At 46.5% G+C, this 27,931-nt stretch overlaps 1 protein-coding gene across 1 annotated transcript; it reads left to right on the top strand.

Annotated features, from left to right (window-relative positions):
• Window positions 1-991: 991 nt before the first annotated feature.
• NARS1 (asparaginyl-tRNA synthetase 1) lies at window positions 992-27,928 on the top strand. The gene is made up of 15 exons (XM_083575706.1): window positions 992-1,253; window positions 5,630-5,712; window positions 6,049-6,114; window positions 6,978-7,070; window positions 7,283-7,372; window positions 11,252-11,330; window positions 13,148-13,218; window positions 14,286-14,372; window positions 16,502-16,723; window positions 17,364-17,563; window positions 19,604-19,739; window positions 20,976-21,089; window positions 22,000-22,131; window positions 24,263-24,394; window positions 26,144-27,928. The coding sequence occupies exons 1-15, from the start codon at window positions 1,211-1,213 to the stop codon at window positions 26,273-26,275; spliced, it is 1,680 nt and encodes a 559-aa protein (XP_083431832.1). The 5' UTR covers window positions 992-1,210; the 3' UTR covers window positions 26,276-27,928.
• The last annotated feature ends 3 nt before the right edge of the window (window positions 27,929-27,931 follow it).

The raw sequence follows: 27,931 nt of genomic DNA, 5'->3' as shown, positions 1-27,931 counted from the left end.
CAATGGATCCCGTTCGCATCCAGAGGTACCACTGTAATGCTCTGGCCTACAACTCCCATGATCCCTAGCTAGCAGGACCAGTGGTCAGGACTGATGGGAATTGTAGTCTCAAAAACATCTGGAGGGCCAAGGTTGAGAGGCCTGCTTTAGATAACTATTATCGTATTTTTCGCCCTATAGGACGCACTTTTTCCCCTCCAAAAATGAAGGGGAAATGTGTGTGCGTCCTATGGAGCGGATGCAGGCTTTCGCTGAAGCCTGGAGAGCGAGAGGGGTCGGTGCGCACGGACCCCTCTTGCTCTCCAGGCTTCAGGAAGCTATCCGCAAGCCTTGGGAGCTCCGCGGGAGTTCCCATCGGGCTCCCAAGGCTTGCAGATAGCAGCCCCGGGCTGCACAGCGCGCCCCGGGCTTCGTGCAGATATCGGGCAGCCCCACAAGCTTGGGGGACAGCGGGGAGGCGGAGCGCCGCCATCCCGCTGTTCCCTGACCTGGTTTGCGGAGTTGCCTGCATCCCGAAGAGAGATGCCTGCATCCCGAAGCCTTCGGGCAGATATCCACAAGCCTGGGGAGACACTTTCCTGAAGCTTCTGTAACCTGAGGTATGACTGCATAGCATATACTGTATTCAACACAAAAAACAGCGACAATTTGTTGTTGACAGAGGACAGCTGGACATATAAAGGGCCCCATTACCTTCAGTAGCTGAGGGCCTCGTCAAACCTAAACCCGGCCCTGAGAAACACTGTTTTAATACAACAGTTTAGCTTCCTGTTCATTACATTTGATTTGCACGTATACTTTTGACTTTCTCCAGCGATGTTTCACTCCGGATTTAACTGATGCAAACCGTTTCGAATCTTCCCTCCGCCCCCTTGAAATTATAAATTATAAAGCGTTAATAGAATTATTATTATTATTAATCATCATCATCATCATCCCCGCATCCCGCTCCTGACGTCGCCGGCCCTCTCCAACGAGGCGCAAGAGGCGCGCAATGGGTGGCGACGCAGGGGCGGAGCGCAAAGCGTAGCGGCAGCTACTGCTGCGGCAGCCGGCCTCGCTTTGCGGCAAGGGCGGGCTTGTGGGCGGGCAGGCCTGATGCAATCTCCCTGCCGGGAAGCGCAATCCCCTTCTTGAAAAGGAAAGGGAAAGAGGCGGCCGCCACCTGTCTGGTTCGAGGGGCGCGCGGCGCTTTAACGCAGGAGCAGCGATGTCTTTGGAGATCCTCAAGCAGACGGGGGCGCTGGCCCTGGGTGAGTTTGCGGGGTGTGTGTGTGTGTGTGTGTTTGTTTGGCAAAGAGAGCCCGGCGGGGAAGCCTTCAGAAAAAAGGCCCTGGGATCTGGCAAGGGCAGGCGGAGATCCTGTCTCGTTCATAAGCAATAAGAATAATAATAGAAATTATTCACGTTGGGTGAGATAGCGCAGCTGCGGAAAGGGCCCAGGAACAAAAGATGCGCGTCCTCCTCCTCCTTTTGCCATTGTAGCAACTGCAGCCCTGGCCTCGGATGAATGAGGGGCCCGCCATCTCCACGCGTCGGAACCAGATTTCAAGGCCCCGAGGCGTTTGGCTGCGCGCTCCGTGCGCCCTAGACCTTGCCTTCCCCATCGGCAGCTGTTTAAAAAAAGATCAGCTAGCGGCTGGTGTTAAAGGATTTAAATGGCCACTTATAGACCCGCCCTTCTTCCCCTGCTTCCCTTGTGAAGAGGCGCTGCACGCGATTGTATAGGTTTGCGGGTGCCTCGGGGCAGGGGACCTTTTCTTGTAGTCACCCATTTCCCCTGCCTGCGCTATAGCCACGTCCACTTCTACCCCTTGCAACGCAGGAAATCGGTGCAAGGGAGGATGGGCTTCTCATGCCGCTCTTCTGTCTCCTTCCAGCTCGCCTCTTGTCGGGGAAAGCGGCTTCTAGCAATGAGTTAAAGAAATATAGCTTACCAGAGTCATCCTGGGGGGGTTGGAAAGTCGGGGTTCAACTTGCCAGACATGTTCTGGCGCTTGGAAACGGGTCTCCTCCTTCCTTTTTTATTACTCATGTTGGGTGAGGTGTGCCGAGGGACGTCCAGGCACGAGGCGAAGCTGTATTAGCAGGCTTGGTGGGGGATGACGAGGTATTAAATAAGATATTTAAGAAGGACCCTCACCACCTCCAAAAAGAGCCTAATAAGGACTTGGTGTGCAAATGGATTTGTTACTGGGGTGAACGATGGACAACTGGGAAGGGGTACAGTGGTACCTCGGGTTACAGATGCTTCAGGTTACAGACTTCGCTAACCCAGAAATATTACCTCGGGTTAAGAACTTTGCTTCAGGATGAGAACAGAAATCGGGCTCCGGCAGCCTGGCGGGAGGCCCCATTAGCTAAAGTGGTGCTTCAGGTTAAGAATAGACCTCCGGAACGAATTAAGTACTTAACCCGAGGTACCACTGTACAATTGTGCAGGGTAGATTTCATTTAATTCAAATCGATTTAAATCACTAGTCAGTAAGACTTGATTTAAATCACTAGTCAGTAAGACTTGATTTAAATCATTATTTTTTTTTACAGAAAGACTCATTCTTGCTGGTATAATCTTAATATTTACAACCAGAGGAAGGTTGCATTTTTGGCATAATAAATTTTCAGAGTTGTTTTTACAGTTATATCAAAAATTACTGATTTGGTTATACTGTTAGAAATACATAGACAGATAATTATGAAATTCTTGTGAAGTTTAGTAAGTTAACTGTTTATATTTGGACAACTTCTTCTGCTGTACTTTGTTGGAAGGAGAAAAATAATCATTTCCTTAATAACAATTTAAACAATTTTATTTAACTAACGCAATAACATTAGAGCATATGTATCCATGTTGGTTAACTGATGTGGTTAAACTTTTTAAAAAAACAAAACAAAAACTTAGACTGAGTTTTAGCACACATGAAAATCTTAAAACAAATCCTTATTTCCCGATGAATAGCTTTTGGACTATAATGTAGCTTAAACAGAAAACTATCTTTAGAAAGATTTTTCCTCCAAAAGCATTTTGTTTTAAAAATCCAATTTAAATAATATTTTTTTAAAAAAAAATCATTGATTTTTATCCACCCTGCCATGGTGTAAGGCAGAGCTTTGCGCTGCCACATTTTGTGGCAGGCCCTTGCTTGTCATTTTCGCAGTGAAGTGACTGGCCTTTTAGCCGCTTTGGGGTGGCTGACTCCCATTTTCAACTACAAATCCACAGACCACCTGAAGGAAGCTTGTGAGACACAGAATTGGAAGCCCTGCCTTAGGTAATGAGAAGAAATGTTATAGAATCAACTTTCCTCTCCTGCTCTGTAGGTTTGAGGCTGGCAGCGCACTGGGGGGGGGGATTAACTCTCTCCTCAATTGGCAGTGCTAAGGGAAGGTTTAGGGGGCGGTAGCTGCACCCCAAACCTGCACTGTGCTCTTGTTGAAACCCTAAAGCAGCAGTAGTCGATGTTGCTGAATTCCAACTCCTATCATCCCTGATTGATGAAAGTCCAGCAAATCTGGAGGACACTATATTGATAGCTGCTGCTCTAAATATTTTTTTTTAAAAAAGAAGAATGAAACAAAGTGGTATAGATGCCTTTTTTGTTAGTGTGTCCTGGGCATTCTCCATATCAGTAGAACATGGCTTTTAGTTTAAAGCAGATAACATTAATATTAATTTATTTCTATCCCGCTTCCCCTCCCCCCAACAGGGACTCAGGGTGGCTTACGGATAAAATAGGAATAATTGGGAAAATATTAAAAAAAATGTCCAGTAGCACCTTAAAGACCAACTAAGTTTGTTCTGGGTATAAGCTTTCGTGTGCATGCACACTTCTTCAGATACATGCATGCATATGAAAGCTTATACCCAGAACATACTTAGTTGGTCTCTAAGGTGCTACTGGACAATTTTTTTATTTATTTTGACTGCGTCAGACCAACAGGGCTACCTCCCTGAATCTAGAAGATAAAATAGGAACAGCTAAAGACATAGAGGTGGAGGGGAAAACAAACAAATCATTATAGATAATAAAACAGAAATTGTACAGAGTCTTCTTTTTAGAGCCAAAAGGACATTGAAGTCTTTAATACTGGGCTTCTTTGGGAAGGATGGTGCCGCAATAGAAAAGCTTGATTTTGGCCACAGCCGCCTGGTCTGCCTCACTTGGTGAGGGTCCTTGAAGAAGGGTCTTGGATGCCTTATTACAGGCGTCAGCAACCTTTTTCAGCTGTCCCTCAGGTCCACCGTTCCTCAGACCTTGTGAGGGGCCAGACTATATTTTGAAGGTGGGGGGAAAGGAACAAATTCCTGTGCCCCACAAATAACCTAGAGATGCATTTTAAATGAAAGGACACATTCTACTCATGTAAAAACACCAGGCAGGCCCCACAAATAACCCAGAGATGCATTTTAAATAAAAGGACACATTCTACTCATGTAAAAACACACTGATTCCCAGACCGTCCGCGGGCTGGATTGAGAAGGCGATTGGGCCGCATCCGGCCCCCAGGCCTTAGGTTACCTAAAGGTAAAGGGACCCCTGACCATTAGGTCCAGTCGTGACCGACTCTGGGGTTGCGGCGCTCATCTCGCTTTACTGGTACAGCTTCTGGGTCATGTGGCCAGCATGAATAAGCCGCTTCTGGCGAGCAGCGCACAGAAACGCCGTTTACCTTCCCCCCTGAGCGGTACCTATTTATCTACTTGCACTTTGACGTGATTTCGAACTGCTAGGTTGGCAGGAGCAGGGACCGAACAACGGGAGCTCACCCCGTCACGGGGATTCGAACCGCTGACCTTCTGATTGGCAAGCCCTAGGCTCTGTGGTTTAACCCACAGCGCCACCCGCTTCCCTAGGTTACCTACCCCTGCCTTATTATATGCTTCCTCCACACCTACTAATGCCATTCTTTTGTGTATGGGTGGAGCTGTTTGGGCTACCTAAGAGTTGTTGCTCAGAGAACGAGTTCATTGGTAGCCATTCCAGAGAGGAGATTGGTACCTTCTTCTCTGCATGTTCTCCTAGCTGAGTCTGATCCATCGACAGTCTCCATCTTCAGATGTTGGACTGCCAGCTCCCTTGAGCCTCATCCAGCCTGGCCGGTGGTCGGCTGCGAAGGGAGCTGAGAGTCTTGGGGCCTCCAGAGCAGAAACAGAGGTTCCCCACCAGTTTTTAGAGGTAATAATAATAATAATAATAACAGCAGCAAATAATTTATTTATACCCCGCCCATCTGGCTGGGTTTCCCCAGCCACTCTGGGCGGCTTCCAACGGAATATTAAAATACAATACAGTGGTACCTCGGGTTACATACGCTTCAGGTTACAGACTTCGCTAACCCAGAAATAGTACCTCAGGTTAAGAACTTTGCTTCAGGATGAGAACAGAAATCGTGCTCTCGCAGCGCGGCAGCAGCAGGAGGCCCCACTAGCTAAAGTGGTGCTTCAGGTTAAGAACAGTTTCAGGTTAAGAACGGATCTCCGGAACGAATTAAGTACTTAACCCGAGGTACCCACTGTAGTCTATTAAACATTATCAAGTGCAAAGCAACAGTTTTGTGTAAATGGATCTCTGTGTGAATGAATGTGTGCTATGTGTAAGACTCCTAATTTCCATGCCTGCTTTTACAGGAGAGGTCTATGTCTCTGATCGAGAGGGAAGTGACGTTACTGGAGACGGGTCGCAGGAGAAGCCTTACAAAACTGCTCTGAAGGTACCTGACAAGCCCAGTTTTGGTTCTCCCATTTTCTCCCAGGAGTTCACATCCAAGGCCAATCAGTGGGCTTATTCTGTGGGTTACGGCAGCTGGAAAGTCTTCGGTGCAACGGTGCTTGCAGCAGTTTGCACAATGTCTGTGATTGCCCGCTTTGTGCATCCTTAGCATTTGTCTGCACAATGGGGTTCCAAAGAGCATTCAGGGCAGCGTTCAAAATTTGCCAGGCGCATTTTGGGAGTTGTAGTCCGACAGTGCACTGGCCGCCCCTGCTTTTAGAACTAGCTGTCTTAAAAAATAAAACAAAACTTATTCCATCCTTTTCTCTTTTTAAAGGCTTTGCTGTCTGCCGGAAAGGAGCCGTTTCCTACGATCTACGTGGACTCGCAAAAAAAAGACGAGGTTGAGTATTAATGGGTGTTTTTCTGCCGTTTCCACGGTGAAAGGATTTGGTTTCGATTGGCAGTAGATTCAGGACAGACAAAATATAGAGCCTGCACAACAACACATAAGAATTTGCAAGATGTAGTGATGGCACTCGCTTAGTTAGCTTTAAAGGGGGATTAAACAAATTGATGGAGGATTAATCAATGGTGACAAAAAGGTACCTGCGACAAAATGTTGCAGTGTGGAGTACTCTGTTCACTATACCAGTCAGCCAGCCACACCCTTTCCCTGAGACTCCGTTATGTTATTTTCCTCCTCCTCCTGCTTTTGCTAATATATTGTGTTTCTGCAAAACTTTGGGGTTCTCTCAATCTTGCTGGATAACTCCTCTTGCCCCTGGATGGTGCAGTTTTGACAGTGTAAATAATTTTCTGAACATTGGGGAAAGGGGATGATGGCTCTAAGGAACCTTTGAGTCATCTGGCTGGCCACTAGACGGACCCTGGGGGAGAGCCAGTGTGGTGTAGTGGTTAAGAGCGGTATATTCGTAATCTGGTGAACCGGGTTCGCGTCTCTGCTCCTCCACATGCAGCTGCTGGGTGACCTTGGGCTAGTCACACTTCTCTGAAGTCTCTCAGCCCCACTCACCTCACAGAGTGTTTGTTGTGGGGGAGGAAGGGAAAGGAGAATGTTAGCCGCTTTGAGACTCCTTCGGGTAGTGATAAGGCGGGATATCAGATCCAAACTCCTCCTCCTCTTCCTCCTCCTCCTCTTCCTCCTCCTCCTCTTCTTCTTCTTCTTCTTATGTTTTCATCAGAAAGCCAAAGCATAACTCTCTTATTTATGCTTTCGCTTTCTCTTCTTTTCATCTGCCCTAGAGATGGGATACCATTTCCAAGACCCAGTTGAAGAATGTCAAAAAGCTGTGGCACAGGGAACAACAAAAAGCTGAAGCGAGAGAAAAGAAAGAGGTAAGGTTTGCAAACGTTGCTCCTTTTTCTTGTGGCATCTTCAAGACTCCCAGTGGAGGTTTAACAATCCCCCCAGGGAATTCTGGGAACTGTAGCTCAAATGGGGCCTTAATGCTAACGTTCCCATTGGTTCTAGTGTTCCCAGATCACTCCCCACATGCTTGCGTTCAGAGTAGAGTCTCGACTAAACCACTCTTTAAAACAACCCGCAGGAAGAAGATCTCTTGCGCCGTGAAAAGAACTTGGAGGAAGCAAAGAAGATAATCATTAAGAATGACCCCAGTCTCCCAGAGCCCAAATGTGTGAGTAAAGCTTGAGTGCTTTTGCAGACAACCTTAACCAGCTCTTTTTAGGCTGTGAGGGGAGAGCAGTTGTAAATGACATATGCTAGGGGGTGTAGGCAATGTGGTTGCTTCCCTATATTGGTCTCCCAACTCATCCCATCATCCCTGGCCCATGGGATGGGGAGTCCAACAGTATATAAAAAAGAAAAAGGTAAAAGACACTTGGACAGTTAAAAAATAATAATAATTTATTATTTATACCCCGCCCATCTGGCTGGGCTTCCCCAACCACTCTGGGTGGCTTCCAACAAAATATTAAAATGCAGTAATGCATCAAACTCCCTGGAAAAGACCCTGATGCTGGGAAAGATGGAGGGCACAAGGAGAAGGGGATGGCAGAGGACGAGATGGTTGGACAGTGTTCTCGAAGCCACCAGCATGAGTTTGACCAAACTGCGGGAGGCAGTGGAAGACAGGAGTGCCTGGCATGCTCTGGTCCATGGGGTCACGAAGAGTCGGACACGACTAAACGACTAACAACAACAACAATGCATCAAACATTAAAAGCTTCCCTAAACAGGGCTTAAGTCCAGTCAAAGGCGACTGTGGGGTTGCGGCACTCATCTCGCTTTGACGCTGAGGGAGCTGGTGTTTGTCCATGGACAGCTTTCTGGATCATGTGGCCAGCATGACAAAACCGCTTCTGGTGCAACAGAACACCGTGACAGAAACAAGAGTGCACGGAAATGCCGTTTACCTTCCTGTCTCAGCAGTATCTATTTATCTACTTGCACTGGTGTGCTATCGAACTGCTAGGTTGGCAGGAGCTGGTACAGAGCAACGGGAGCTCACTCCATTGTGGGGATTTGAACCGCCAACCGTCTGATCAGCAAGCCCAAGAGGCTCAGTGGTTTAGACCACAGCGCCACCCACGTCCCTTGCCCAACAATGTAGCCCAGGTTCCACACCCCTGATTTAAAGCGATAGTAGGAGGTTCCAAACGTTGAATGGGAATCTGTATTGTGCATGTTTATAGTCTAGCACATTCAAAATAAACTTAGCTCTCTTTTTTCGGTGTTAGAAACCCAAGTATTTCTAAACATCTGGATCATTAGACAAATGCATGGCAGATAAGCGTATATAGCAATGGCTGCTAGCCACAGTGGCTATATTCCACCTCCGCTCTCAGTGTGCCTTTGAATACCAGATGCTGAGAATCATAGAATTGGAAGGGACCCCTTGGGATCATCTAGTTCAACCCCCTGCAGTGCAGGAATCACATTTGGGGAGAGGACTGTTGCACTTGGGTCCATAATAATAAATTTTATTTATACCCCGCCCTCCCCAGCCAAGACCGGGCTCAGGGCGGCTAACACCAGCTATGTAAACAATTGATTAAAATAAAACTTAAAAACAAGATTAAAATACGACATTAAACTGCAGCCTCATTTCAGTAGAAACTCAAATCAAAAACTTTTTGGGGATGAAAACGTAAACTCTTCACCAAGGCCAACGATCCAGACTGGCCCTACATGGGTCAGAAAAAAGCCAGGGAAGTCCCCAAATAGGAATTCCATCACAGAATGAGAAAGGAAAAAGGAGAGAGAGGAAGGGGATCAAGTTGATTCCAAGCCAAACGCCAGGCGGAACAACTCTGTCTTACAGGCCCTGCAGATGCCAAATTATGTAAGGCTCTGGAGCCATGCCTTAACGCAGATTAAAATCTCTGCTTCAGTCCCAAGCATGCCCTGAAATGGTAGTGGGGAACCGTTCCCAGATCATATGACTGGATGCTTAAAGGGCAACTATCTTCTTTGGCGATCACTCGTACCCGAGTAAGATTGTCTTCCATGAACACGGTTTTAGTAGTGAGTCTGTAAGTGACTGTGGAGGCCAATTCTGGATCCACATGTCCTTCCACAGTGGGGATATTGGTTTCCGGGCGGGAGTTGATCATGGTGAGGGTTTGCCAACTGTGCCTTCCTCTTAGCCTGTTTCTCCCTTTTCTTCCTGAGTTTGAGCGTCTTCAAAGCCCCTGACACCTTTGGTAAAGGCTGCTCTCCAGTTGGAGCCCTCGCAGGCCAGTGTTTCCCAGCTGTCGGTGCTTACACTACATTTTTTTTAGATTTGCCTTGCGAGAGTCTTTAAACCTCTTTTGTTGACCACCAGCATTACGCTTTCCATTTTTAAGTTTGGAATAGAGTAGCTGTTTTGGAAGACGATAAATCAAGCATCCGCACAACATGACCAGTCCAACAAAGTTGGATGTTGAAGAATCATTGCTTCAACACTGGCGATCTTTGCTTCTTCCGATACATTTGGCATTAGTTCACCTGTCTTCCCAAGTGATGTGTTAAAATTTTATCAGCATGCTCCAACTTAGGCTCGAACTATCTGAGAGACTGCCTCCTTCCCTACAAACCCTCTTGGTTGTTAAAATCAGCAGAAGGGGCCTTCATAGTCGTTCTGCTGCCATCAAGTTTGGGGGGGGGGTGGCATTCTCTGTGGCAACCCCTGAGTTGTAGAATTTCCTCCCCACAGAGGTGTTATACAGCTTTTGGTGAATGCTAAAAATGGAACTCTTCAGCACCTGAAACGCGTTCCTGCAATCTGTTTTAGCTGTTGTTGATACCGAATTTCAAATGGTTGTAACCCCACCCTGGAACCTGCTGGTGAAGCGGGATTTAAGAAATTTGATGATGGTGCTTTAGGGCTTTCTGTCCTAATAAGCGTGCGTGGGGTTGCAGCTGCCATGTGTTAGCTGTGGAAGGTGACCTTGAGTGCTTGTGTCCAGGCAGGCTGCCAAATTTAGCTTGCAGAAATGCATGGAATTGGTTTCCCAGCTCACCGAATCGTTCCACCTCCTCTGGCAGGAGAATTGGATTGGAAAGAATATTTTTTCCTTCCACCAAAAAGAGCAGACCAGGAAATCCATCTAGATTTTGACACATTTGAGGTTAGACTCAAACTACCGTATTTTTCGCTCCATAAGACGCACTTTTTCCCTCCTCAAAGGTATGGGGAAATGTCTGTGCGTCTTATGGAGTGAATGCCTATGGATGGCAGGGGGATCCTGCTGCAGTCACGAGCAGAGGATCCATGGTTCCCCCTCCTTCCCTTCTCTGTGGCTCGCTTTGAAGCAGCAAAGCGGGAGAGGAGCTGCTTACACGGCCGTAAGTGGCTCCTGTCCGGTTGGCTGCTATAAAGTGAGCGTGCTCTTCCCCCCCCCTCCCCGCTTAGGTCACTGAAAAGCAGCAAAGCGAGAGAGGAGAGCAGCTGCTTACACGGCTGTAAGCCGCTCCTGTCAGGTTTGCTCTTTAAAGCACATGGATCCTCAGGATTTTTGCATTGGGTCACCCCAATTTCACCATCAGATCATATAGCATGTCCATGCCTACAGCCTGCACCAGAAAAATCACGCACCCATTGTTGCCTGGGGCCGCCATGGCGCAAAAACATGGTTACAAAGCACGGATCCACATGGATTATCAGGATTTTTGCATTGGGCTACCCCAAACTCACCATCAAGTCACATGTCTGCGGCCACAGCATGAACCACAAAAATCATACATCCACTGTTTCGTTCAGAATATTTTTTTTCTTGTTTTCCTCCTGGAAAAACTAGGTGCGTCTTATGGAGCGAAAAATACGGTATTTGCTCCTTGTCTTGTGACATAGATTGGTTGGTCCTGATACAACTGGCGAGACTTGGAGTTTTTCTAATGTGTCTTGCGTAGCTTTTCATGTGTAAGGTATTGTAAATGGTATCTGAGGAAAAAAGCAACAACACTCAAGAGTTTCTTTCGTATTCTTGATTCGGTGTTAGGCAAGCAATCTGTGTGTATATCTTGATAATATTTTCAAAGAAAAACAACTTACTTGGCTGCTTTCTGACAGGTGAAAATCCGTCACCTAGAGGCCCACAGAGGAGAGAGAGTCAAGGTCTTTGGCTGGGTCCACAGGCTGCGTAGACAAGGTGAGTGCTGTGTTAAAAGGAACCAGTTCTGTAAATGGGGAACAACAAACTCTAGGACCACCTGTAAACTGCCCCTCAAAAGGATCAAAGGCTAAAAATTTTGTGAGAGAACTAGGGAAGTTAGTCAGAAATTTCCCAGCATCGTTGCAAAACCTCAAGTTGAAGCTTCCTTAGGGAAAGCCAGTTTAATTTAGTAGACTGACATAGTTCGTGGTATGTATCTTATCAAAGCAGCCTATCTTTTGTTAAGACTTGGGCTGCTGTTTCAGAGCACTTTCCCCTCAGAAAATGACTCCGTTCTTACCTTGCATGCATTTAGGCTCTGCACAGAATGTGACGCTCCTTTTTTGTTTCATGGGCCTTTCAGCTCCGCTGTTTGCAAACTGAAACCAATAGTTCAGAGCTGCAGCTTTGCACCTCAGTTAGTTTAACTTCCTTGTGAGGGTGTAAAATCCCTGGTGAGCTCTGTAGTCCTTCATATCTGCGCATGTAGGCTTATTTTTATCATGCGTATTTTAAGTACTTTAATACAATACTTTAATGGGGTTGTTGTATTGCATCTTGAATTATGGATGTTTATATATTTGTGTTTTTGTATTATGCAAACTGCTTAGAAGCCTATTTTGGCATTAAGCGATTAATAATAATAATAATAATAATAATAATAATTTATTTATTACTTATACTCCTGCCCATCTGGCTGGGTTTCCCCAGCCACTCTGGGCAGCTTTCAACAGAATATTAAAAACACAATAAAACATCAAACATTAAAAACTTCCCTAAACAGGGCTGCCTTCAGTTGTCTTCTAAAAGTCAGATAGTTGTATATTTCCTTGACATCAGATGGGAGTGCGTTCCACAGGGTGGGCACCACTACCAAGAAGGCCCTCTGCCTGGTTCCCTGTAACCTCGCTTCTCGCAGTGAGGGAACCACTAGAAGGCCCTTGGAGCTGGACCTCAGTGTCCGGGCAGAACGATGGGGGTGGAGACGCTCCTTCAGGTATACTGGGCCGAGGCCGTTTAGGGCTTTAAAGGTCAGCACCAACACTTTGAATTGTGCTCGGAAACATACTGGGTGCCAGTGTAGGTCTTTCAGGACCAGTGTTATATGGTCCCGGCGGCCACTCCCAGTTACCAGTCTAGCTGCTGCATTCTGGTGATAACATAGTGATAATAGCAGGCTCCTTGACTTAACTTGTTTCTTAGATCACCCTGGAAGGCTTGGCTGGTTAGGACTCGGCTACATTAGTTAAAAATCAAAACAGCTTTTGAATGCATTTTAAACATGCAACACCAGATGGAGCTGGAGAGCAAAAAAATTATTTCTTTGCAATTTTCCGTAACTTTTTTTCTTTTGTTATAACAATTTAATTTCTGACTTATTTATAGTGGGGTTTTCCCTGTGTGTAGATTCATCCTTAGTTTCTCTCTTGCTTTCGATCTTCACACACTACATTTGACGAGTGTACAAGCTGTGTACACAGTAGGCGAGCTGCACAAATTAACAAGTATAAACCCTTTTCCACACAAGCACTTGTACCTGTGTTCAGGATAATATGTGGACAAGCCTGTTCCCTCTTTCTCTCCATGCTTCTTTCACATGCGGTTCCAAGCTCTTCTCCACAAAATAAAATCATATATGTATTTAAAGTGTCGTGGGACTTCTCTCTTCCCCACCCCCTCTGGAAATATTTATCTTCCCTGTTTTGTTTTTTAATAGTAAAATAGTTTTGATGGTTTGGGATGGAAGGGGATGAAGGATGCCTTTCAATGAAAGGAAATTTAAATTCTAACACTTAACGCTTCTTTTTTGCTAGGGAAGAACTTGATGTTTATTGTATTAAGAGACGGCACTGGATTCCTTCAATGTGTCTTGTCAGACGAACTGGTAAGCTGCTTTGAAGTGTGTGTGTCTGTGTGCGCGTGCGCACACTCACACACACTCTCCCCACCCTTCTCTCTCCAACACAAACACACACACACCTTGCTTTTACTCTTCTTCCACTCCCAAACCCCCAGGGCCACAAGTTAACAAAGAGAAAATACAGAGAAAGTGAGGCTGAGGAGGAGGTCTGGGTGTGCAGCATCTTTGAGTCCCTTTGATAGGCCAAGGATGATGGGAGTTGTGGTCCAGCAATGCGGTGCAGCCAACATTTAATAATGTTCAGGTGTGGAAAGTTCAGAAGAGGACCCATTACGAGGTCCGTCCCAGTTCTGGAGTGCTCTGTCCTCAGAATCTGGCGGCCCACCGGAAGTTGAGTGGGACAAGACTGCAGCGATCATCCAACACATTGGGTTACAATCGCTAAAACAGGCAGAAAAAAAACAATTAAGTGGTCCATCAAGATCTCTTAAGACCCTCAGAAATCTTCAAGCAGTCTGGTGAGAAGAAAGTTTGGGAACCACTAAGAGAGAACAGAAGGGAGCGATGGGACCTGACGACATTCCGTTGTTCTCAAACGGAATTCTATGGCTCAAACATGGCTGCCCCAAGTTCTTACATGGGTGCGGCCATGTTTTTCTTCTTATATACAGTTCCTTCGGAGAGCAGTGGAACATTGTCAAGTTCTCTTTCTCCCTGGAGGAACTGTCTCTGTTCAAGGTGAAAATGGCAGTAGGAATCTCAGTGTGCTAGCTCCTCCATGATATCTGGGGTTTTGCAGAACAATTAAAAGGGGTGAGGGGGAGAGGCAGCGCTGAAACCTCCCTGGACTCGGGATCTGATCTGCGTCGTGAATCTGCCCTGATCAAATCAGACGAGTCATCTTTGGAATTCACAATCTATGGATTCCTCCTCCATCCCTAAGTGAGAGACAACTCTTGGCTCTCGTGATGAAGCATTCTAAGTGTTTCCTTGGGAGTGGTGTGCTCCCATCTGCTCTTTATAAAAACAAAAACAGGTAAAAGCCTAGCCCACACAGCCTGAATTTCCTCCTCTGTTTCTCTCTCTTCTAGTGCCAGTGTTACAATGGAGTTGTCCTCTCAACCGAGAGCACTATTGCTATCTATGGAACGCTGAACCTTCTTCCAGAAGGCAAACAGGTGAGTAAGGGAGTCTGCTTGCTCTCTCCTTGCTCCTGCCAAGGGAAGGGCTCTAGCTGGAAGGTGGAGAGTTTGCTTTGCATTCCAAAGGTCTTCTGTTTGGCATTTTCTGGTCGGGCTGGGGAAGCCCCTTATCTGAACCCCTGGAGAGTCACTGCCGCTCAAAATGGCCTCCCTGTTCTGCAGGTAGTAGGGAATGTTTGTTTTTTGTTTTAGTTTAGGGAAGCTTTTAATGTTTAATAGACGATTGTATTTTAATATTTTGTTGGAAGCCGCCCAGAGTGGCTGGGGAAACCCAGCCAGATGGGCGGGGTATAAATAATAAGTTGTTGTTGTTATAGTAGTCATCCTCTTCCAAGCATGGTATTGCTCCAGGAGATGATCGGACAGGCTTTGGAAACCAATAGAGATTTGCGATGACATGGCTGGCCTTTGTTAAGTTTCAGAAGTTGATTGTGCGAACTGATTTGCTGTTGGTGTTTTTTTCTTGTGAGAAACATGGTGATTGGCAACTGCCACTGTTGTCTCACAGCTGGAGCATTTCTGGATAAGGTCTCAAAGTGTCTGCAAAGCCACGTGCGATTTTGAGGCTCTGTTCAATGTTTTGAGAGCGAGAAGAGTGCTCAAGACTTGCAGTTTCTGCCGCTAGCAGCTGGAAGTAATTTGGTCCTGTAGACCATGGACTGCATAATTCTGTTGACTATATAGTTCTGATGTGGAGATGGGAATGCAAACAAATGGGTTATCTCGGTTTCAAAGCCAGAAATACAGCATGTATGGCGGTTAAGTGCTGCTGTAGCCCTGTGTCAACATCACACATGTTATTCACCTGCTAAATATATTCCTTGAAAGTCGTCCCCCCCCCCCAACACCCCGCCATCTCAAGAACAAAGGACTGCCAGGCTGGTTAAATGGGATATTATCAGTGAAGGAAAGAATTTTGATGGCGTTATCCCCCAAGTCTGGTTTTTCCATTGTGATACATAGATTTCAGTAATAATAATAATATAATTTATTATACCCCGCCCATCTGGCCAGGCCTCCCCAGCCACTCTGGGCAGCTTCCAACAGAATATTTAAAACACAATAAAACATCAAACATTAAAAACTTCCCTAAACAGGGCTTCCTTCAGATGTCTTCTAAAAGTCAGATAGTTGTTTATTTCCTTGACATCTGATGGGAGGGCATTCCACAGGGCGGGCGCCACTACTGAGAAGGCCCTCTGCCTGGTTCCCTATAACCTCGCAGTGAGGGAACCACCAGAAGGCCCTTGGAGCCGGACCTCAGTGTCCAGGCTGAACGATGCAGGTGGAGACGCTCCTTATAAACTCACAGGAAATGAAATCTGTAATATTAACCAGCAGGGGGAGCTTGTGGAGTTATCTAGAGAACGAATTTAATTTGCCTGAGAAATAACGCATTGGCCTTTGGGATATGTTTAGTACCAGCCATGTTGTATTACTAGCTCAGATATAAAGAATAAAACAATGCAAAGTCACCTCCCACACCCAAGTTCTTGTTTTCTGAATCTCCGGCTCCATCTGCACTGTTGATTTAAAGTAGTACCATACCACTTTAACAGTCGTGGCTCACCCCCCCCCCCAAATGAAAGAATTCTGGGAGCTGTAGTTTTTGTTAAGAGTGCTTGGTACTCCCTATTCCCCTCCCAGAGCTACAATTCCCAGATTTTTTTGGGAAGAGGGACTGATGGACAAACCACGCTGAAAACTATAGCTCTGTAAAGGGCATAGGGGGACGACCCCCACCCTCTCCTGATCTTTGTACACTTAACTTGGAGACCTGCAGGAAGAGTCTTATAACTGCGTTCAACTGATTGGGAAACTTGATTGCAGGAAGGTTTCAGCTTAACACAGTTAGAAATCCCCCTTTGTGGTCTTTTGCGTGAAGTTCAGGAGAAGAGAAAGGGCTTGTGTGGACCTTGGAAGGGCTTGCAGGTGTGTCCCTGTCCCATTTTAATCTCTGCATGTGGATTTTGGACCACCTGGTGTGCTGCTGTTTGCTGGTACAGAAAGCCTTGTTGGTATTGGGTTGCAGGTGATTTTAACAGAGAATATTATTTGTGCTCCCATCTCTTTCTCTTTCTCCCTATGCGCACACCCAACCATAGGCTCCAGGAGGCCATGAGCTGTGTTGCGACTACTGGGAGCTCATTGGCCTGGCTCCTGCTGGTGGGGCTGATAACCTTGTCAATGAAGAGTCAGATGTGGACGTGCAGCTGAACAACCGGCACATGATGATTCGAGGAGAGAACATGAGCAGGATCTTCAAAGTGCGCTCCGTGGTCGTCCAGTGCTTCAGGGATCACTTCTTCGACCGAGGGTATTACGAAGTAAGTAGATCTGCTGCTTTGCTGATCTTAAAGGAAGGATCTCCAGTCTCTGGGATCCCCCTTCCCACTCCAAGAAGTACATCTGCAGCCTTTTATAAAGTTATTATTAGCTCTTTTTTCTCTTCTCTTTTCTTACTATTTTCTGTTTCGATTTACAGTCGTACCTTGGATCCAGAACGCCTTGGTTCTCGGACGTTTTGGTTCCCAAACACCGCAAACCCGGAAGTGATTGTTCCGGTTTGCGAACATCCTTTTGGAACCCGAACATCTGACAGGGCTTCCACGGCTTTCGATTGGCTGCAGGAGCTTCCTGCGGCCAATCAGAACACGCGATTTGGTTTTCAAATGTTTTGAAAGTTGAACGGACTTCCAGAACGGATTCGTTCAACTTCCAAGGTACGACTGTAGTTTGCTTTTTAATTGTGATGTAAAAAGTTTTAATAAAACTTTTTTTAAAAAGTTCTTCTTTATTAGATTTTTCTCTTGCTTTTGATACCGCAGACTACTTCTGTCCTGTTCTTTCTGAACTGTACACAAAGAATCCAACATTTAGCTCTCGGGCTTAAGTTAGTTCTTTGTAAGGGGGCAGGAAATGGTGTTACTCTGTACATGCATAATCTTATTTCTGCTTCCCTTCTAGGTCACCCCTCCAACGCTGGTCCAAACTCAGGTTGAAGGAGGCTCCACTCTGTTCAAGATGGACTATTTTGGCGAAGAAGCCTTTTTGACACAGTCCTCCCAGCTGTATCTGGAAACTTGCATCCCTGCCCTGGGAGACACTTTCTGCATTGCCCAGTCCTACCGAGCTGAGCAGTCTCGGACCCGCAGGCATCTGGCTGAGTAAGAGACCCTTTTTGTGGCAGAGCTGGGGAACCTTTTGTAGCCCTTCAGATATTCCTGAACTACAAACCCCATAATCCTCAGCCCAGTGAATGGCCAGGGATGGTGGGAATTGAACAGTAAGCCTGAAACTTGCACACACACACATTTGTGCACGTTCAGATTTGGCAAAATAAAACAAGAAAGAAAATTAAAAAGTAGGTGAGCATACAGGAAAGAAGACTTTGCCACCTCCCATTGACTATAATTTTGGTTTTAGGCATGATAATCCGAAACTTAACCCCCATGTCTGTTGAGGGCTTACTGTAGCAGCGTCAGGAGGGCCAAAGATTCCTCACACCTGGTGTATGGGGCAGAACAGTGCTGTAGCATGGGTTGCCAGTGCCCAGGGCAAGGTCAGCACCGCCAACTGATAAGGCTAGAACAAAGGGGCAATCCTTCGGCAACCTACCAAAGTGGGACGGGCTTGGTTGGGAGTGGTTATCTTTCTAAAGCTCATGCAGAGGGTGTCCTAGGAACCGGACGTCTCCCAAATCTGCTCCTCAGTCCACCCACATGAACGTTGGGAGATTTTCTGAGTGAGGGGGAGGGCATGCCATTTATTATTATTGCTGCTTTCTTCTTTTTCTTTTAATAATAACAACAACAACAACAAAACAACAAATTTTTAATTATACCCAGCAGCTAACACCAGTAAAATTACAATTAAAAAAAACCCCAATTTAAAATACAGGTTAAAATATAATTTAAAATGTAGCTTCATTTTAATAGTAGCCCATAGATAAGGGGAGGGAAACATAAGGGTCAGACTAAGTCCAAACCAAAGGCTAGGCGGAACAGCTCTGTCTTGCGGGCCCTGCGGAAAGATGTCAAGTCCCACAGGGCCCTAGTCTCTTGTGACAGAGCGTTCCACCAAGTCGGGGCCAGTACTGAAAAGGCCCTGGCCCTAGTTGAGACCAATCTAACCACCTTGCGACTTGGGACCTCCAAGGTGTTGTCATTTGTGGACCTTAAGGTCCTCCGTGGTGCATACTAGGAGAGGCGGTCCCATAGGTACGTGGGTCCTAGGCCGCATAGGGCTTTAAAGGTCAGAACCAGCACCCCTAAGAATTTTGCGCAGAGTGTGGTTTTGTGCTATTTCAGAGCAAGTAAGGAAGTGGCCTGCAGGTTGTTAGTCACAAATGACTGTTGAGCACTTTGTGTTCATCGACTTAAAAAAAAAGTATTTGACCGACTGAGGTCATGAGGCTGAGTCGCAGAGGCTTTCAGGCCTAGCCTTGTCAGTTTTTCATAGCTACGTAGAAGGGAAAAGTTCAGTTTAGGTGTCTCTTCCCACCTCTGCAGCAGCGCCACGAAGAGACAGGCACCTGCCTATCTTTTAGAATTGTGAGCCGCATTGAGTCCTGTTTAGCACAGTTCCCATGTTATGATCTCAGTCTAATAAGCCACCGTTTGCAAGGCTGTGTTTAAAGAAAAGGTGCTCAGCTGGTGCTTTTGTTGTCGTTTAGTCGTGTGACTCTTCGTGACCCCATGGACCAGAGCACGCCAGGCACTCCTGTCTTCCACTGCCTCCCGCAGTTTAGTCAGACTCATGTTTGTAGCTTCGAAGACGCTATCCAACCATCTCGTCCTCTGACGTCCCCTTCTCCTTGTGCCCTCCATCTTTCCCAACATCAGGGTCTTTTCCAGGGAGTCTTCTCTTCTCGTGAGGTGGCCAAAGTATTGGAGCCTCAGCTTCAGGATCTGTCCTTCCAGTGAGCACTCAGGGCTGATTTCCTTAAGACTGGAGAGGTTTGATCTTCTTGCAGTCCATGGGACTCTCTCAAGAGTCTCCTCCAGCACCACAATTCAAAAGCATCAATTCTTTGGCGATCAGCCTTCTTTATGGTCCAGCTCTCACTTCCATACATCACTACTGGGAAAACCATAGCTTTAACTATACAGACCTTTGTTGGCAAGTTGAGGGGAAGCAGTTTGCAGGCAATAAGACTGCGAGTTCCCAACGTGTTTTATATTGAAGGCGTCAATGTTCTCCTGCAGATACACACACATTGAAGCAGAATGCCCTTTCATGACCTTTGAAGACCTGCTGAACCGTCTCGAGGACCTTGTCTGTGACGTAGTGGACAGAGTCCTGAAATCCCCAGCGGCTGACATGCTTTATGCCCTGAACCCAGTAAGTGGCAGCGTGGAAAACAAAAGTTCTCCTCTTTTTACTTCAGCGTCTTTGCTTCTAAATCTTCAGGGGCCCAAGGCAACCCAAAGTGACTTACAACCAGAGCTTTTTTCAAAAAAAAAAAAATGTTTAGGGGTGGTACTCATTTTTACTTGAGAGGGGGCAATGACAATAAAGATATTATTATTATTATTATTATTATTATTATTATTATTATTATTATTATTAAAAGCACCATCAAATCGGGGTGGTAAATGAATACAGTAAATGGACAAAAGTACAAAGAACATGCATTACCTCATATTACGTAGTTGACAGCTCACAGTAGCTTCCATATTGGCATGAGGTTGTTTGCACTGACATCTCATATTGAAACACTGCCCCTCAATGAGGCCAAACTTTAATCAGTAAAACACCACACATCCACATTCCACACTGCTTCACACATTAAACGCTCACTTCCACCTGAAGCTCTGGAGACACCAGGAAAGGAAATAAGGCCGCCATCGGCAGTAGCAACAGAACTGACAATTCACCGTGCTAGAGAAGAAACTTTTTTTAAAAAAAAAAATTTCTTCTCCCATTAGATTCACAAAACGTTTAGGGGTATGCGTACCCCTGTGTACCCCCCAGAAAAAAAGCACTGCTTACAACCCAAAGAGACCTACTTTATACTGTAAGCTGATCAGAGCTCCCATCTTGTGAAGATGGTTGGGGTACAAAGATGATGAAATAAATGTGTATTGTTTTAATTATTATTATTAAGTTACTTGTATACTTTGGTCCGGGACGCGGGTGGCGCTGTGGGTTAAACCACAGAGCCTAGGACTTGCCGATCAGAAGGTCGGCGGTTCGAATCCCCACGACGGGGTGAGCTCCTGTTGCTCGGTCCCTGCTCCTGCCAACCTAGCAGTTCAAAAGGACATCAAAGTGCAAGGAGATAAATAGGTACCACTCCGGCGGGAAGGTAAACGGCGTTTCCGTGTGCTGCTCTGGTTCGCCAGAAGCGGCTTAGTCATGCTGGCCACATGACCCGGAAGCTGTACACTGGCTCCCTCGGCCAGTAAAGCGAGATGAGCGCCGCAACCCCAGAGTCAGCCACGACTGGACCTAATGGTCAGTGGTCCCTTTACCTTTATACTTTGGTCCACAAGCTACCATAACTTGCCTTTGCAAATTGTTGCTTTTGGGATACTGTGGTCTTCCTCAGGCCTTTTCCTTCCTCTGTGTTTGCAGAACTTTGAGCCCCCGAAGCGCCCCTTCAAACGGATGAACTACACAGATGCCCTTGTATGGCTGAAGGAAAATAATGTGAAGAAGGAAGACGGCACATATTACGAATTTGGAGAGGTGAGCCTCTTTGGTTCCTTGTTCATCCTGCTTTTGCCCACTTGTGTTCCTTCAAAATCTGTTGCATTACTTGCTAAGTGTTCCGTGTGGGGCTGCCATGCAGAAGAAGGCTGTTTGCAGACCTGGGCAGAATTCTGCATCCAAGCAGTTGACCAGGAAGGCCAGTTAAATGGAATGCATGACTCCCAAGTTAACAACAGCTACTCTGGCTTCCAGCCCGTTTCCAGATGGAGTAGATCGCAAATACAGTTCTGTGTTTCCACTTCAAGTCTCCCACCTCTTTTTAAGGGATTCCCCCTCAAATATTTTATTGTATTCCTGTAAACTATGTAGGTTCCCCTGCCCCCCCCAAAACCTGCTGATGCCTCTCTCTTGTAGCTATTATAGCTCTATGAGGCATATTGGGAGAATGAGTTTGCTATTAGCCTATAGCAGCCTTGCACAACCTGGTGCCATGCAGGTATTTTGGATTCAAACTCGCATCAGCCCCAGCCCCAATTTGCTTCTCGGCTGCCGGGTGATAAGTGGTTTGAAGAGGGAGTCCGGCATGTATATCTAAGCACGTATTGCAGGTAAAGGAACCCCCAGCTGTGACCCAACTACAATTCCCATCATCCCAAGGCATGCTTGCTGTGGGCTGATGGGAGTTGCAGTTCAGCAACACCTGGACGGCCAAAAGTTCCCCACACACCTGATTTATTGGTTGCCTAATCAAAACAACAGGCGTTCCAAATCGCAAGCTGAGTTTGCAATCTCTATATAAATAAGTAGCGGCAAGTAACGTGAAACGCCAGGGTGGCTCGAGAAACAGTTCCCTTGAGCAGGGAAGTGGCTTAATGAGCGGAAGCATGGCAAGAGGTGTTCTTAGGCAGTAGATGAGCTAATAATAAGTCTTGTTCCCTGTCCGTAGGATATTCCAGAGGCCCCCGAGAGACAGATGACGGACGCCATTAATGAGCCAATCTTGCTGTGTCGATTTCCTGCTGAGATAAAGTCTTTCTACATGCAGCGCTGCCCTGAGGATCCCCGCCTTACTGAATCTGTCAGTTTGCATTCCCCGCACATATCCCATGCAGGGGCTAAGCCTGGGGAGGGACGGAGCTGTTAAGACATCTTCTTAATGGGTGTTTTTGCCCTCTGTTAAAAGGCTGCATAGATATATTTTAAGAGAGGCGTGAACGTAAGGGTTAGAGGGTTCTCGCAACCAATGTAATCATTAGAGCAGAACACTCCTCTTGAAGCAAGCCTTGTTTTCCAGTTGTTTTAACTACATTAAGAGGCTGGTGCACAATGTCATTGAGCTATACGTTAAGGCAGGGTTTTCCAAACTTGGGTCTCTAGCTGTTTTTGGACTACAACTCCTATCATCCCTAGCTAGCAGGACCCAGTGCTCAGGGATGATGGGAATTGTAGTCCCAAAGCAATTGTGGATGCAGGTGTGGGAAACCCTGCTTTTTAAGGGTTACATCATCACACATGCATGAGCATCCCTTGATTTCTGGCACTTGCTGAATGAGGTCTGAACAGTCTGCAGAATAGAAGTAGTAAGATTGCGTCATGTCAAATTGCAGGTAGGAGGTTTGCTACGTATTTTGAGAGTTCCCTGCATGTAGTAATTTAGCACATCGGAGAGAGCTATGTTAAATTTCTTTCTGATGGGCTCGTTTTCTACATGCAGGGAATCTCTTTTAAAATATGGCCAGGCATTCAAAAATGGCTGCCTTTAGCACCACCTCCACCTGAAGTCTGAAGTGATAAGAGCTTAGAATTCTGCCACTCAGTTCTGTGTAGAGTAGCTCTTACTCCATAGAAAAAAACCATTGTATGTTTCTAGCGACACATAGGCTCTAATCTGTGCTGGCTCCTGTATATAATCCTATGATAATCTCTGCTGGCCTTCATGGTGCTGAGTGTCTTCCATCAGCTTTAGATGATGGCCCAGCTGTGTTCCTATCTGGACTGGGATAGCCTAAGTTCTATCATTTATGCTCTGGTAACCTCTAAGATAAGAGACGCGGGTGGTGCTGTGGGTTAAACCACTGTGCCGCTTGGGCTTGCTGATTGGAAGGTCGGCAGTTCGAATTCCCACAACGGGGTGAGCTCCCGTTGCTCGGTCCCAGCTCCTGCCAATCTAGCAGTTCGAAAGCACACAGTGCAAGTAGATAAATAGGTACCACTCCAGCGGGAAGGTAAACAGCGTTTCCATGCACTGCTCTGGTTTCGCCAGAAGCAGCTTTGTCATGCTAGCCACATGACCGGAAAAACTGTCTGCGGAAGTGGACAAACGCCGGCTCCCTCGGCCTTTAAAGCGAGATGAGCGCCGCAACCCCAGAGTCATTCGCAGCTGGACATTGTCAGGGGTCCCTTTACCATTAACCTCTAAGATAGATAACTGTGGCACTTTATATGTGGGGCTGCCTCTGAAGACTTCAGCTGGTGCACAATTCAATGGTCACTGGGGCAAGATGGTTTGAGCATTTAATCCTGGTCTGACTGCACTGGCTGCCAATTAGTTTCTAGTCCCAAATTCAAAGTGCTGGTTTTGACCTATAAAGCCATCAGTGGCTCAGGACCGCAATACCTCAAGGACTGCCTCTCCCCATATGAACTGACCTGGACCCTGAGATCATCATCTAAGGCTCTTCTTCATGTGCCTCCTCCATGAGAAGTCTGGGGGGGGGGGGACACAAGAAGAGGAATGTTTTCGCTTGGCAGGGAGAGGAGCTGTACTTTCAGTCCAGTCGTAGGAAGTCTCCAACCTACCTGGGAGCCACAGAAACTGGGTTTGAGGAAACGCCTGGTGGGCCACAAATGGTCCAGCAGCTAATTTAACTTGATCCCCTCCCCCTCTTTCCTTTTTCCTTTCTCCTTCTGTGATGGAACTCCAGGGGACTTCCCTGGCTTTTTTTCTGGCCCACATAGGACCAGTCTGGATAGTTGGCCTTGGTGAAGATTTGACGTTTTCATCCCCAAAAAGTTGTTGATTTGAGTTTCTGCTGAAATGAGGCTGCATTTTAATGTTGTATTTTAATCAATTGTTTTATACCTGGTGTTAGCCGCCCTGAGCCCAGTCTTGGCTGGGGAGGGCAGGGTATAAATAAAATTTATTATTATTATTAATTATCTGGCTCTTGCTTAAACTGTTCAACATGCTTTGTCCTGCCTCTTTTTAGGTTGATGTGTTGATGCCTAACGTCGGCGAGATCGTTGGAGGCTCAATGCGTATTTGGGACAGCGATGAGCTGCTGGAAGGCTACAAGAGAGAAGGGATTGACCCCACGCCTTATTATTGGTACACCGACCAGGTGCGTGTTGATGGTCTTGTTCCTTTGGCCAACTGTTGCAGCACAGCCACCATGCTCTACGCAACACGTAGAGTCGTAGACCAAGGCAACAACAAACGTTTGGCAGGCCAGTTAGTCTTTAAAGGGCTTAAAAGTTGTTGTTTTTTCACTTTTCCCACCTGGCTTTATGTTTTCTGTGTACAACCAAGCCAGAGGCAGTGATGAGTCTAGGATGTTGGAGCAAATTTGAGGAGGATAAATCTATCCCCTGATCTTTTGCGCTGGGAGTTTTCCCTGGAAAGGGTGTCTTGCCTATTTTGGACCCCACATACGGCCATGCCTCTTCATTCGAAACCATGTCAACGCATTCACAAACCCATAGCATGCTGGGTAAGGAGGATGGAGGACCGAGAGGGGAACTACTGCTCCTCCCTCCTGGCAGCTGCTGCCCCCTCTTGCGAACGGCTACTTCTGCTTCTTCAGATTCTTCTGAATTGCAACTTGGAGGGCTCATCTGGCAGGAGGAATTTGAAACTCTCTCGCTTAGGGGCTGCCTCCTTTTTCTCCAGCTGCTGGGTGACCCAAACGGTCATGCTTGACACATTGTACATTGCAGATGGCTGGTTTCTGTGGCAGGGGGGTGGCTCCCCTACTCCCCCACCCCACTCGCCGAAGGAGCAATTCGTTCCGATTCGTGCAATTTCCCATTGCCATTCCTGACACGGAGTTCTGCTGTGTGGCCTCAACTGTAGCGTTCAAAACCTTGGGGAGGTGTTGTCTTTCCTTAACCTGTTTGTTTCATAATTTGCTGAACTGACGCTGGTTTTGAAAGCGCCGTGTGTCTAGGGAGCGTGGGCCGATCGGGCTGATCTTAACCCCAGCCGGTGATCCAAGGCAGCAGCACGTCAGGGCTGACAGAGGGGTCTTAGGTGGAGTGCAGGGGGCGGGTTTTGTTTGTGATTGCCAGCGCTAGGCAAAAGCTTGAGGTGCTGGTACCCTCCTAACTGCTCGCTTTGGTGCCACCACACCACTTCTGAGGATGGACGGGGGATATAAATGCAAATACCCGACCATAAGACGCACCTAGTTTTTAGAGGAGGAAAACAAAAATATATTCTGAACGAAACAGTGGGTGTATGATTTTTGTGGCCACAGACATGATATGTGATTTGATGGTGAGTTTGGGGTAGCCCAGTGCAAAAATCCTGAGAATCCATGTGGGCCCGTGCTTTGTAACCATGTTTTTGTGCCATTGCAGCCCCACAAAACGGTGGATGCTTGATTTTTTTGGTGCAGGCTGTAGCCATGGACATGCTATGTGACCTGATGGTGAATTTGGGGTGACCCAATGCAAAAATCCTGAGGATCCATGTGCTTTTACCTCCCCCCTCCCAGGCAGCCTCCTTTATCACTAGAGTCCCTTATCTCCCCCCGATAGCTTGCTGATCAGCTGCTCAGTGGCTTTGTTTCAACACCCCCTTCCCCCTTTCTTAAAAAAAAAAAAGCACGATCTGCTTTTTGCCCCTGGGCAATTCGGCTCCAGGGACCACGCATTTGCTCCATAAGACGCACAGACATTTCCCCATACTTTTTAGGAGGAAAAAGGTGTGTCTTACGGAGCAAAAAATACAGTAATTTTGGGTATGCCGGCACCAGGGCACTGCTCTTGGGATCAGGCTGCGAGATGGCTGGAGACAGGCATGTTTGTGGGTGTTCTTTCCACCTGTCCGTCCGTCGAGTGACTTGTTTCTTTCTCGTTTGGCTTTGCAGCGTAAATACGGCACGTGCCCTCACGGTGGCTATGGCCTGGGCTTGGAAAGATTCCTCACCTGGATCTTGAACAGGCACCATATCCGGGATGTGTGTCTGTACCCACGCTTTGTCCAGCGCTGCAAACCTTAACCAATGTTGCTCTTGTGGCAGAAGTCCAGCAGTCTTTAAACAAAACCCTCCTCCCTCCACAGAGAACATCTCAGCATCCTTATAAAGCCATCCTGATAGGAAATCCAAGAGATCAACTTCTTTTCCTTTTTCTACCTCCCAACCTTTTCCAAATGAGAATCTGGAAATTTGAATTGCAGCCCACTGATTTCAGCAAACCCTTCTCTCTCCCCCTTGCCCAGATTTTCTCCCCTCATCAACCCTATTGATGCATTTTAACTTATTGATTGCTAGGATAAACAAGTAGTGTGCAGTACTTAAGAACTGCACTTCCGTAGCAGCGCAGAGCCCATAAAATAATTGGGTCGTTTGGTAAAAAGGAGCCAGAAGCAGGGCTTTTGAAAAGGGAACATTTGAGTTTTCTCCCCAAAACAAAATTCATTAGTAAGTGCACAATGTAACATAATATATATAATACAATAATCTGGGATAGTGTACTGCTACCCTGAGGGACAAACTAAGCCCCCAAGCTATTTTGGCCGTGGTCAGTAGCATCCAGTTTAAACGTTTTCCCAATCCCAACATCAGAGTTCGTAAGAAAATCATGCCGTCTCCATTCTACAGGCAAACAGCTGAAATGTAGAAATGATACTATTCTCCCCAACAAAACACTCAGCTTGGCAGAGTGACTAGAATGATAAAAGCATTACAGTGTAAAGAACCACCCAACTGAGAGGAGAACTAAACTCTAGATACCTTTTACCTCCTTCCTTAAAAATTTTCAGCCTGAATTCAGCCTGAAGTGGTGGCTGGGCAGCGGTCGGGCCCTTTAACTCCGCCTTGAAAAATTTCTTCATTAACAAAATGCTGCCCTAAAGTTACTACAGCTCTAAGCCGTAGTAACCTACTATTCCCTAATGGGTGAGATTAGGGTGGAGAATATGATGGTCTTTTTTCTTTTAGCCTTTCATGTGAAAATCCTGTGTACCTCTTGTGTGGTAGGATATTCCCTGCTTCGGACAACATTGAAAAATCAACCCTAAGCAATTGTACCCATAAGGATCCCTTCCTGCCACTGTATTTTCATTATATCTGCATTTTGAACATGGCACTAATTGATGACTTCACTTGCCCAAGTAAGGATGGCTGCTGTCCAGACTCCCAGTTCCATCAAAACGTTTTCAGCAAATGTTCCCTTTGCAGAAGCCTCCTGTGTTTCACACTCGGTTAAGTTGCTTTTCAACATGCCTCTTGTTGTGTAGTTCAGAAAGATGGTCTGATACAGCTTGCATTCCAAGAACCCCAGGAACTGAAGTTTTGAGAAGGTCCTTTGATCCTTCTTGGTTTCTTGCTTATCCTACCCATTGAATGTCTTGGGTTTCTTAGGAAAGAGGAGCCAACTGAAAATTAGAGGAGCTTTCAGGTGACGAAGCTGACTGACGTCTTTGTTCCTCCTCTTTCCAGCAAGTGTTATGAAAGTGGTTTTTAGTTATCAGACTAATTTAACTGGAGCAAAGTACAGGGTGTGGGTGTGTGTGCTCTGGGTCGTTGCTGTAGGACCTTGCCTGGTCAGGTTTCTCTTATTCTTCTCACTGTTACATTTCTGTGATGATTGTGCATGCCTTGTTTTCAAAGCTGGTTGGATCTCGCAATCAATAAATTCATAGCACTGGAGGG

Source organism: Podarcis filfolensis, assembly GCF_964270895.1.
Source record: "Podarcis filfolensis genome assembly, chromosome: 11".
Lineage (NCBI taxonomy): Eukaryota > Metazoa > Chordata > Lepidosauria > Squamata > Lacertidae > Podarcis > Podarcis filfolensis.
This window is presented reverse-complemented; position numbering and strand designations above follow the sequence as displayed.